Source organism: Mastigoproctus giganteus, chromosome 1 (assembly GCF_048544385.1).
Source record: "Mastigoproctus giganteus isolate SK-2022 chromosome 1, ASM4854438v1, whole genome shotgun sequence".
Taxonomy (NCBI): Eukaryota; Metazoa; Arthropoda; class Arachnida; order Uropygi; family Thelyphonidae; genus Mastigoproctus; species Mastigoproctus giganteus.
Window position 1 is genome coordinate 279,085,181 of NC_143575.1, and position 13,216 is coordinate 279,098,396.

The window sequence follows — 13,216 nt, forward strand, 5'->3', positions numbered from 1 at the left end:
GCTAAGAAAAAGAACAGGTGCATGTATACTTGCGTGTACACCAATGCTAGGAGTTTGGTAAATAAATTTGAGGTACTGCTCAAAGCATCAAAGGCAGATATTGTTGGGATATCAGAGACATGGTGTCACACAGATATAAGTATTGCAGAACTGGATTTTGGGGAGTACGTCTACAGAAAGGATAGACAGGATAGGAAGGGAGGAGGGATTATGCTATTAGTTAAGAAACACATAAAATCCAAGGAAGTGAAGCCATCGATATCGCTGGACAGTGCAGTGTCAAGTTAGTTTGGTGTGACATAAGCATTGGGAGATCAAAATTGAGAGTAGGAGCGAGCTATAGGCCTAATGACTCTGACGAGTATAATAAGAAACTGTACAGGGAAATAGAGTGGGCCAGTAAATCAGAGAGTCTTATAATAGGGGATTTTAATTTCCCAGATATTGACTGGAATTTGTGGGTTGGTCACTCACACACTAGCAAGGCTTTTGTGTATTTATTGGATGATTGTTTTCTACATCAGCATGTTCAGGAAGCAACTAGAGGGAGCAATGCTCTTGATTTGATTACCAGTAGTGATTCTTCATGCATTAAGAATCTGCAAATACAGGAACCACTAGGTGGCAGTGATCACAGTGTGCTGAAGTGGGATTTACTCAAGGAGGTAACTACCATCAGGGGTAAAGGGAAGGGTTATTGCTTTCATAAAGGCGCCTACGATGGTTTGAGACAGTATTTAAATTCTATACAGTGGGACCAACTGATGATGATGTTACCAACAGCAAAATCAAAATGGGAAGCATTCAAAGAAATTATCTTGGAAGCTACTAGGCTTTACATACAAACTAAGAAATATTGTTCAAGGTTCAGGCCTAAATGGATGTCAGATGAACTAATGAGATATATGGCAGAGAAGAAAAATGCATGGGATACATATAAATTAACATATGACACAGAAGCCTATGATAGATATAAGTTGATCTGTAACCAAGTTACAAAGGAGGTTAGGCAGGCAAAGGCAGATTACAAGAAATCTTTGGCAAGGGATGCAAAGAAAAACAGCAAGGAGTTCTTTACTTATGTAAACTCTAGAAGGAAGGGGATGAATCAGATTGGTCCACTTGATATCGATGGTTCAACTATTCATGATCCTGCTCAGGTAGCTAACAAACTAAATCAATATTTTGCATCTACATTCACACATGAGGAGTTATTCAGGAAGGGAAATGCCATAGATGGAGTAAACACTGGCAGTGAGCTACATGATCTTGTAATAATTGAGAGTAAAGTGGAGGAGAAATTGTTGAAGATAAATACAAGGCACCTGGGATGGATGGGATCTATCCAGTTATATTAAAGGAGGCAGCAAAGGAAGTAAGCAATCCATTAGTCATAATTATGAGAGCTTCCTTGGACTCAGGGGAGGTACCCACAGACTGGAGATGTGCAAATGTAACCCCAATTCACAAAGGAGGATCAAAGGCTGACACAAGTAATTATAGACCTGTGAGTTTAACTTCTGTTCCAGGAAAATTAATGGAAGCACTGGTTAAAGAGGCACTGCAGGATCATCTTGACAAGAATTCAGTTATAGCTCAGACTGATTTGGTAGTTGTTGGCGCATCGGCTTCTGTGGCCATATTGCACCTCCCAAGGTTTTTGCAGTACTTTGATCCAAGCCCGAGGCGGGAATCGAACCCGCGACCTTTGGGTTGCCGGGCAGGTACTTTACCCACTCGGCTAGCCCGGTCGGCCAATATAGCTCAGACACAGAATGGTTTTGTTAAGGGAAGGTCTTGCCTGACCAATTTGATTGGATACTATGATGTAGTCACAAAAGAATTGGATGCAGGGAATAACTTTGATATATATTTGGATCTTAGAAAGGCTTTTGATACTGTTGCACATGGAAGACAGCTGCACAAATTTTAGCAGTGTGGCATTGGTGGCAAATTATTGCTTTGGATAAAGGGATGGTTGAGTGGCAGAAGACAGAGTGGTAATTAATGGACACTGCTCATCGTGGACTAATGTTATTAGTGGAATCCCTCAGGGTTCAGTGTTGGGTCCATTGTTGTTTTCTGTATTTATAAATAATATTGATGATGGTATATCAAGCTTAATGTCCAAGTTTGCAGACAATACAAAGGTTAGCAGGGTTGTTAAGGACACTACTGACGCTATGCTGCTGCTGCAATAGGATCTGGAGAAGTTGAGCAGATGGGCTGAGAGGTGGCAAATGAAGTTTAACATTGACAAATGTAAAGTACTACATATGGGAAACAGCAACCCCATAGCAACGTATCAACTCGGTGGTACTACACTGACAGTGGTAGAGAATGAAAAGGACCTGGGGGTAATTGTGCAAGCATATATGAAGTTCTCTGAGCAGTGCAGATGGGCTGCAAGAGTAGCTCATGGTGTCTTATCAATGATATACAGGAATTTTTCTAGCAGGGATAAGTATGTGATTATTCCCTTGTATAAGGCAATGGTCAGGCCGCACCTTGAGTACTGTATACAGGTTTGGAGGCCTCGTTTCAAGAAGGATGTAGAGCTGCTGGAACGAGTACAGAGAGGGGCAACAAGGTTAGCGAACGGAACGAAGGGTTGCTCTTATGAAGAAAGGCTTTAGTTTTGCAAATTACAGTGTCTGGAGACTAGGCACCGGCGAGGTGATCTGATAGAGGTGTACAAAGCCTTGAATGGTTTGAGCATGCTCAATGCTGATGGGATACTGCCTCTTGCTCAGAATAATCACCTGAGAGGGCATAAATTCCAATTGAGTAAAGACAGATGTAGGACAGGTGTGCGGAAATTAGCCTTTAGCCAGCGGGTAGTTGGTTGATGGAACAGACTTCCATCCCTTTTTGTGGAAGTTGATAGCCTAAATAAATTTAAGGCTCAGCTAGACAGGTATTTCGAACGAACGGAGGGATGAAGTGAAAAGGGTTTTTTTTTGGCTGATGCTGCAGAAGCTTGCTTTCTTGCATCATATGCCTCTACTAAAGCTAATGCTAAACAAGATTAGTGAATGGAACAAAGGGATGCTCTTACGAAAAAAGGCTTAAGGTTTGCAAATTACAGTGTCTGGAGACTAGGCACCTGCGAGGTGGACAGAGGTGTATAAAGCCTTGAATGGTTTGAGCATGCTCATGTGGATGGGATTCTTCCTCTTGCTCAGAATAATCGCCGAGAGGGCAGAAATTCAAATTGAGGAAAGACGGTTGTAGAATAGATGTGGAAGTTTGCCTTTAGCCAGCGTGTGGTTGATTGGTGGAACAAACTTCCATCTGTCATTGTAGAAATTGATAGCTTAAATAGATTCAAGGCAGAATTTGACAACCATTTGGAGCGAGTGGATGGGTGAAATAAGGGTTTTTTTTTTTTTTTTTTTTTTTGGCTGATGCTGTATAAGCTTGCTTTCTTGCATCATGTGCCTTTGCTAATAGGCATATTTCACACACACACACACACACACACACACACACACACACACACACACACACACACACACACACAGAGAGAGAGAGAGAGAGAGAGAGAGAGAGAGAGAGAGAGAGAGAGAGAGAGAGAGAGAGAGAGAGAGAGAGATTCCACAAGCATGTGAAGACACAGTGAGTCCTTAGGGGAAAAAAAATAATCCCAGACCGATCCATCGTTCGCTAATTGCCTACTCCTGAAAGCATGCATATTTATGCTATTTTCTTAAGAATATTCTCTTAGCCCTCTTGACAGGTACACAAATTTGCTTCTCACTGACAGACATACCTTGGGATCAGGTATGCCATTTTATAACCTTAAAATTGGCACATTAAAAAAATTTTAAATTGTATACTTCTTGATGTCATCCTTTATTTTCATTCTATTACGAACACAATTGCAAATAATCCATTTTTTAAATATTAAAAGAGTATATTTTAAATTATTTTTAAAAAAAAAAACCATTTTCCATGCTTTAAACTTTTTTTTTTTTTTTCCCCATGTTAAAAAACACCCTTTTGGGTGTTATCTTTATTGACAATAAGCAAAAATTGAAAGAAATTAACATCATTAAACAGCTGAAGCCAGCCAGCACTTCCACTGGGAGATGCATGGAACAAAGGTGATGGTAGTGCACTTTGATAATTGGATGGAACAGATAGAACTAATTTTAAATTCTTGTTTTTCAATATCAGATAATTAACATGGAAGAGCAGGCTTAAGAAAATGTTTGGTTTTTATTTTTTTATGGTCAAACTCCTTCAATAACAAAACAATTAATAATGCAGTTCAATTGGAAACACAATACTTGAGGAATTCATAAATTGGCATTGATATTACTCGTATAGATTTTGTTTAAATTAAAACACAGCACTGACATTACAGGCATACCTCGGTTAACGTTACCTCTGATAACGAAGCTTCGATATAACGAAGTCCGCAATTTCAAGCCCCATTTAACATAAAAAAAAAAAAAAAAAAAACATTCCAGTTTAATCACCTGAAATCTAAACAAACTGAAGAAATTACGGAAACCTTTGGGGCTTCTCGTGGTTGGTTCGAGAAATTTAAAAAACGGGCCAGGATTCATAGTGTAAAATTAACAGAAGCTGCAAATAAGTTTCCAGGAAAACTAAAGGAAATAATTGAACGTGAAAATTTTCCACCAAATTTGGTGTTCAGTGTTGACGAAAGCGGTTTGTTCTGGAAACGGCTACCAACAAAAAGCTTCATTTCTATTGAAGAAAAATCAGCTGCTGGGTTCAAAGCAGCCAAAGACCGTTTAACGTTACTCTTTGGATCAAATGCCTGAGGCGATTATAAATTAAAATTGTTATTAGTTTACCATTCAGAAAATCCGAGGGCGTTAAAAGGTAACATAAAAATGAATTTACCTGTAATATGGAAAGCAAATAGAAAAGCGTGGGTTACCAAGGAGTTATTTACTGATTGGTTTGTTAACGACTTTTGTCCTGAAGTAAAACGGTATTGTCAAAAAAACAACTTTGAAAAAAAAGCTCTTTTGTTGTTAGACAATGCTCCGGGACATCCTACTGATCTTAACACGTTGGACACATGCATTCCTGTCAAAGTTATGTTTCTTCCAGCAAACACAACTTCCCTGATTCAACCATTGGATCAGGGAATAATAGCATCATTTAAAGCTTATTATCTGCGTCGAACATTAAGCAATTTAACTGAACTAGAGGATAAAGAGGAAATGACAGTTAACTTTTTGGAAAAACTACACCATTAAAAACGCAATTGAAAACATTGATAGTTCTTGGAAAGAAGTCACTAAGAAATGCTTAAATGGAGTTTGGCGCAAAATATGGCCAGAAGTTGTACTAGAAGAAGAAAATAACATCCAAGAAATTAGAAATGAAGTTATCCAGATGGCTCAATCAATAGGTTTCGAAAATGTCGATGAAGAGGATGTTAGAAATTTATTGAATGCAGAAGATGATGGTTTTTCAGTGGAAGATTTAGAAAACCTTGTTAGCAACGAAGACAAAGATAATGAAGACGAAGTTAAAGAAGTTCCTGCTGAAAAAGTGTTAACCAAAGATTTAAAAATGTGCTTAAATGACATTGAAAACGTTTTAAATTTTTTTAGTGAAAATGATCCTGATTTAGGAAGAAGTTTTATTGTTAAGCGATCAGTGTTAAATGCAATAACTCCTCTAGGCAATTGTTAAATGAAAGAGAAAAAAAGCATAAGCAATCAACTTTAGACTCATATTTTAAAATGTGATTTCACTTTGTATGTAAGTTGACTGTTTATTTAATAAAACTTTTCTTTGTTCGAAAAAGAAAAAAAAGCTTTTCTTTACGTAGGAACGTATCCCTATTCCGGCCATAGTATTTTTACCTCTGAAAACGAAGTTTTGCTTAACAAAGTAATTTCGCGGAACGCATCCTATTCGTTATTCGAGGTATGCCTGTATTATTATTTGGTTTTTAGGAGCATTGGCAATTAAGGCCATATTGCTCCAGGGATATGTGGTGGTCATTCCCGGACCTTTCCGCATTTGGTGGTCAAGGGCTCAAACCCCGTTCTATTCAAGAAGCGTATGCTACGCACTACTGCTCCTGCCCACCTGGCTATGGAGGCACCAGCACTGACATAACCCTCTTTAATTATCAGAAGATTAAAATTAAGTCTTCGTGATTGATTTCTGTGTATTATAAATGCTGAAATGTTACAGGAAGACCATTTCATTAGATCTTTGGAAGGTAAGCCAAGTAGTGGCCAACTGAAAAAAGGACAGTTTTCCAAGGTCTTTTACAATGGAAACTATGCTGCAGGAAGTTACAAAGTTAATCAAGAAGTAGGGCCACCAGATAGTACATGACTCATCATGTGTTATGGTTTATCAGGGCATGGTGACTCCAAAAGTTATTTCCATAAATCATAATTAACCTCTAAAAAACAGAAAACAGGACCATAATTTTTTTCCACCCTTAATTTCAAAAAAATTCCTAGAAATTCATCACCAAAAAAGCAATTTTAACTTCACTTACATTGTCCTGCTCTTTATGTGATCACTGATTTTATTCAGGTCATCTCCAAAGCGTCTTACAGAAGTTCTCAGCATTTCAATTTCTTCATCAGTCCATTTTCCACTAACAGAAGAAACCAAATCTACCATAATCAAATGCTATCCATATCAAAGTTAGAAGATATAAACATAAAAAAAATAATTTCAGAAAAACTGCAATTAATGATACAGGGAATCCATGAAGTCCAAAGATAAGGGAAATGAACTACATTTGTTATAGATGGGTACTTAAAAAGGTCTGATAACAGCATTAACAAAAGCAGAAAGAATGGAAATGATACTACTACATGGACATGATGGTTGGTAATAATGAATGATATCAAATCACTTCAATGAAATTCACATGGAAAGGGAGAAAAGTTTTTTTAGAGTTAATTGTAAATTAAGACACGGTACTCCAAAATAATTTCCTGTAATAATTTTTAAAGAATGACAGAGGTTTCATGTAATAACATGAAATCTTGATCACTTGCAACTGACCACAAACTGGAAATAAAACTATTGTATGAGAAGGCAGATGATCTCATAAGAGAGCGCTGACCAAGCAATAGGTAATCAGGCACACCAAACATACCCTCAATCCCAATTTATCCAACATTAATAGATATGCTGAAATTTTTAATTTGACGTTAAAATTGGACTAAGTATTACTATTTATATTTTACAATTTCTAAATTAAAAATTTGCCTAATCAACTGCTTCTTTTCTCAACGGGAAAGTTGTTCCCTTACAGTTTAGTTTAAAAATGTCATTTTCTACTTCTGAAAGGAAAATAAAATTATTTTATTTGAAACACACACACACACACACACACACACACACACAGGTTGTAGCATATGGAGACATGACAACTGCACTAAAGCCAGCCATTCACAGCTAAATGCATGCATGGAACAGCAAACATCACACAACCATCATGTTCATTTTGTTTTTTGAATCCAAACAAAATTGGTTTACATTCATTTACATACCTCCTCCAGTTCAGCCTAAAATTGTTTTTAGGCTGAACTGGAGGAGGTGGAACAACTTTTATATTGAGAAAAAAGCAATTGATAGGCAAGATTTTAATTCAGAAATAGTAAAAACTAAATGACAACACAGTTCAATTTCAACAAAAAATTTAAAAATTCAGTCCAAATATGAACAAATATGACAAAAAAGGTCCAGTGATGAACAGCATAAACCTAAATATAAGCAAAATAGACCCTTGTGCATTTTAACTGAAACAACCTATATAAAAATTGATTCCCTCCTCCCAAATAAAATAAAAAAAAATTAATTTTACTCTCACATATCCTCAAAACTTTAATATTCATCCACAATATTTAAATTCGTCCATAATATTTCAATATCACTCCCATTATTTCCATCTATCATTAATTTTTTTTTTAAATATATAGCTTCCTTAACATTCTTTCTGATGAAATCTCTTTCCCACTACCAAATTATTTTGAAGCTATTTAAATTAAACATATCAGGACATTTCTATGCATGTTTTACAAATACTGATTTCTTTGTATTTCCCTTTTCTACACGTTTCCAATGTTCAGCTATTCAGGTTTCAAACCTTCTATCAGTCTCAAACATTTTCCTTAATCAAGTAGTTTTGTGAATAATACACCTACTAAACTAAGGAATAAATTCCCTTAAAATGTTACTTATATTTTATTGAGTGCTTTAACTCAATAAAATATAAGTGCTCCCAACCAATATTTGCTGGATACAGTGTAGTGACTGCATTTTTGAACTCTTTCTGTTCAATAATCCTGAACATAAATATTATCCATATATTTAGGTAATAATTTTATTAACCATTTTCTGTGGACACCCACTGTTAGCAAGCACTGTTCTAATTTTTCGTTGTCACATGCTCTAATTCATTTCTACATTGTTTTGATGAGGCTTTTTTGTATTCATCCTATAAAAATCATCCTAAGTTATTCTCAAACTTTTGTCACACAAGGCACCCCTGGAGTGAAACACTATATTCATGGTACACCTAAAGAAGAGAAAATTTTCATTAGTCTGAAGAGTATTTCACAAGCTCATAGCACCCCATATGAGAGTCACTGGTTCAAATCATAATAAATTACCCTGTCTTTTTAGGCACATCTCTTCACCATGTCGCTCCCTATGTCCATATGTAACCACTCAACTTCTAATGGATAGATTTTCATGAAATTTTATATTTGGGCCCTTTAGAAAGTACAGACTTTTACTTACTCAAGAAGGAAAAGTCAGCATGACACCAAATTTTCAGCATGGTGTTTTTCAGACCACAAGGAAGTTTAAGGTCAAATTCCATAGTCCTTTCCCATGCTACACAGAAACACTGCAATAAATTGAAACAGCAGCCCTGATCCAAGGTTTCAAGATGTTTTTAGAATAAGTTTCCAGATCTTTGTACCAAATATCACAATTTCAACATGATATCTGATATAACCACTCCCCACCAGCCTGCTCTCAAAAAAAAAAAAAAAAAAAAAAAAACCTTGCCACATGGCTACTCAACACGTGAGGATTTGATAAACATTTGTGAGTATAGTATACAGTATTTTATAATAAAATGTGTCAGAAATGTAACACAATGTATGAATGTAAGCATTGTTATTTTCGAGCACATTTGATTTGTTTTTGTAAACCTCAGCTGAAAATGAATTAATTTTCTAAATTTTTTTAACTCTAATTTTCCATATTGAACATAATAGCTGTGTCTACTGTTTATGTTCAGCAATTTTGCAACAACAGTATATCACATGCTATTGCTGAAAAGTGCTTCAGAAATTCAAAGGCACTGAAAAGCATTGTGGACTATCACATCATGGCTGATCCATTGTTTTATGAAACAACACACAACAGCAAAAAAAAATGGGTGGTTCAAAGAAATCATTATAAAGAGTATTATAGGATGGTGGGGATAACAAAATTATTATCCACAAAATCCTTCAGACAGCCAGATCCATTATAAGTCACAGTTTTTCAGAAATTGTCAAAAGATAACACAGACTGTTACATGAAATACCAGTGAATCAAGGCCACTTCAAATAAAATGACAATTTCAGCAAGGACATCCTTTTCAATGAAGGCAACTTTTATGTCAGTGGTGAAACCAATGAACAAAATCTGAAATACTGGACATGAGGAAATTTGCACCAAATTTCTCCCTACAAAGGAACAAAAACACAAAGTGATGGATTTAAGTATAGAGGTCACAAATTTCCTTTACAGAGTTAAAACACTGTGCAGGTAAGGTATCTGAAACCACTTCCAGGTGATAGAGGATAACTTCAAGTTTTTATTCAGCAAGTGGAAAATAAGTACCCTGTAGCAGATGGCATCATAATTGTAAAACTGTAATCAAGGCAGTTTGTTTGTTATTTGGTTTTTAGGAACATTAGTAACTAAGGCCATATTGCTCCGGAGATATGTGGTGGTTATTCCTGACCTTTCCGCATCCTCGTATTTGGTGGTCACGAGCTCGAACCCCAGGCTAATCAAGAAGCATGTGCTATGCACTGCTGCTCTGCCTGCCTGGCTATGGAGGCACCCAAATCAAGGCAGAATTCAATATTTTGCACAATGAGATGTCGCAAAGTGTATAGACATTTCTTCTTTGGGGAAGCTACTGTCACAGACATTATGTCAAGTTACAGAGTTTCCTTATGCTCCAACAGCAGAATGACAATGATGGCGCTTGATTTTTCAGTAAGACAGAGCTCTGCCACATTACCACAAGGAAATGCAGAGTAATTAAAGATGCCCACACTGAATATCGCCAAATACTTCTAAAGATATCCTTTATCAACTGGACATGATTTCAGGTTCGTACCCTATTCACAAACCATTTTAGTTTTATAAAGGAGGTTTGGGGATACTCAGTATTTAACACTGTTTAAGAAACAAGTTTTGCTATTCTAAATATAATTAAATCTTTCACAGCATACATGTTATTTCTCTTCGTTAAAAAAAAAAAAAAAAAAAAAAAAAAAGGATGATACAGTCTCTAATACAATCTTATTTTTTAGACCCATTTTTCTTTCCCAAAGGTGCTCTTGGAAAAAAATTATCTTGTGCTGTTAGGTAACTAATTAATGTTGCAGCTCGAAGGTACTGATGCCAAAAAACAAACACTTTGGGGTATATAAAAGGTATAATTGTTGTGTAGAAAATTACAAATAAAAATATATTCCTGAATGTATACACAAAAACTAAGCTCATGTTGCATGAGAAGTGAGACTTCACTAATGTTCATGGCACCTCCGTAGCCAGGTGGGAAGGAGCAGCAGTGTGTAGCATACACTTCTTGATTAGACCGGGGTTCGAGCCCGTCACCACCAAATACGGAGGATGTGGAAATTTCAGGGAATGACCACCGCATATCCCGGAGCAATATGGCCTTAGTTGCTAATGCTCCTAAAAAAAAACAAATAACAATAAATAATAACTAATGTACATGTAAGCTTTACATCTTGAATTTAACTATGTACTGACAGAGAAGGAGAACACTAACTATTCATTATAGCTCCTTCTTCCCCCCCCCCACCAACATCACCCTGCATACTTTTATAGATACTGCAGTTCACAAATAATGAATCTGAAACAAAATACTGTAGCTTGGAGATAGTCTTAGAAAGACACAAATTTCTAATTTTTTTAATATTATTTTTTCCCTCTGCAATTAAGAAAAATAACTTTAATACTAATGCCACATTATTTAACCAGTTTACTAGGCATGCCAAATATGCTCACAATCTGATATGGTCATCAAAAGATAACACAGATAACCAAGATCTGAACAGAATACCTTTAAAAGCATTAAATTTAAATAATGCTAAGTGTTTTGGGTTAGTCTTCCTAGTCCTTGCTTAGTAGTGTTAATGCAAAAAATAAATAAAAAAATAATCATTTCAAATTTTAATAAAATTTAAAAGTTAAGCCTAATTATGGCTTAACTGTCAATAACTTGCTTGATGCCTTAATTCCCACTAACTGTCAACCAAACATGGAGATCTAAGCCCAAATTTGTCAAAACAATAATTCCTTCCATACTGGAGGAACAACCATTTAAAACTGAAAACAGAACTTGATAAAACTAAAGAACATAAAACCCCTAGGCCAAAAGAAATACCTAACACAGTGGTTTTCGACCTTTTAATATATACCTATATATATAATAATTTTATTCTTTATATAGATGTACTAAATAAAAATCAATTATAGATCACCACAAAATTAAAAAGATATGGCACAATGGACATTGTACTGTATCCTTTACCCTTTTTATAATGAAATAAATATATAAATTTCAAAATAATAATAATAACTTTAAGTAACTTAAACCCAAATTAAATTACACGGCACCCCAAGAATGTTGTTGCGGCACATTAGGTGCCACAACACCCCGGTTGAAAACCACTGTCTTAGAGGTTGATATTGTCAAACAATTTGCAGCCTGCTATCCAGAACACCTACTAGTTATCTTTAATAATTATTTCTAATGAAACCTTGCCCTACAGCTGGAAAAAAGTAATCTCAAACTTATCTTAAAAAGCCAAGACAAGCCACCAGAACAACCAAAGTCATATAGGCTGATTACTCTTTTTCCTCTCCTTGCTAAACTTCTTGAAAACTTCTTCATTACAGACTTAATGTATCAGTGTTCTCCCCAGAAATTTTTGCCAGCCGGGTGACATTATGAAGTAGCCAGGTAGGGAAGCGTAATACTTTGTAATATTATAAAATTTTCTGTTATTTATAAATGTGATTTAAGCAATCCATAGCAAAAATTAATTGAATAATTTAACATTATATGCTCCTGTCACACTGACCTCGATTGCATAGTATGTTTGAATTAATATTGTTTGAGATCAGTGAGCAGTACCATACAGTACCGCGAGAATTGCTTAAATTTTAGCCAGGCAGTCAGTTAAATTCACTGGGTGGTGCACCCATTTGATAGGTCCTGGGGAGAACACTGTGTACCTTATGCTAATGCTAACCTCTTTTGACCCAAACAATATGGATTTAAACTTGGTTCCTTTACAGAAGTTCCATCCATCAGCTTATCTCCAAGGCAACCAGCACCATAGAAAAATATTCTCTTGCCACTGCTGTTGATGTCGTCAGAGTCTTTGACCTGCTCTGGTGACCAAGCATTCTCCATTGACTCTGACAGGCCAGAATCCCACTCAATCTGTATAACAGTGTAAAATCATATCTTAACCAAAGATCTGCCGTCTCAGCTAAGTTCCAGAAGATCGCCAGAGATTTGTCATCTGGGGTTGTCCTCAAGGTGCAGTTCTGGGACCCTTTTCCTTGTCTATCGTTTTATACAAATTTCTTGAGATGGACGTCTAGTTCTCGAAATCCACACTAACTTTTCCCCCAGCAAACTTCAACACTAGGCCACTACCCACAAGTTGGACTTCTCTAGTGGAAAGTCTAACTGTATCCTTCTGAAAAGTTCTCCATGTCTCCAAATGCCTTCGGTCATAAAGTTGACAAGACCTCCATTACACTGATGTCAGAACTAAAATACCCAGGAATAATTCTGGATATGAAATTGACCTTCCATCCTCATCTCACTACTTGGCCTCAAAAGTCAAGAAATACACTACCATAATAGTGAGAATCTGACACAAGGAAAGACAACTCAAATGTAGGGCCTTGG

At 36.1% G+C, this 13,216-nt stretch overlaps 1 protein-coding gene across 2 annotated transcripts in view; it reads right to left on the reverse strand.

The window, feature by feature from the left end:
• The window catches only part of LOC150092029 (BPTF-associated chromatin complex component 1), a 100,117-nt gene that overhangs the window by 62,436 nt on the left and 24,465 nt on the right, over positions 1–13,216 (reverse strand). The window contains exon 3 of one of the 2 annotated variants that reach the window (XM_090386665.1): positions 6,509–6,610. The exons of the other annotated variant lie outside the window; for it this stretch is intronic. Coding sequence (XP_090242791.1) covers positions 6,509–6,610 — 102 coding nt within the window. The remainder of the gene's footprint in view (positions 1–6,508; positions 6,611–13,216) is intronic. 2 annotated transcript variants of the gene reach the window in all.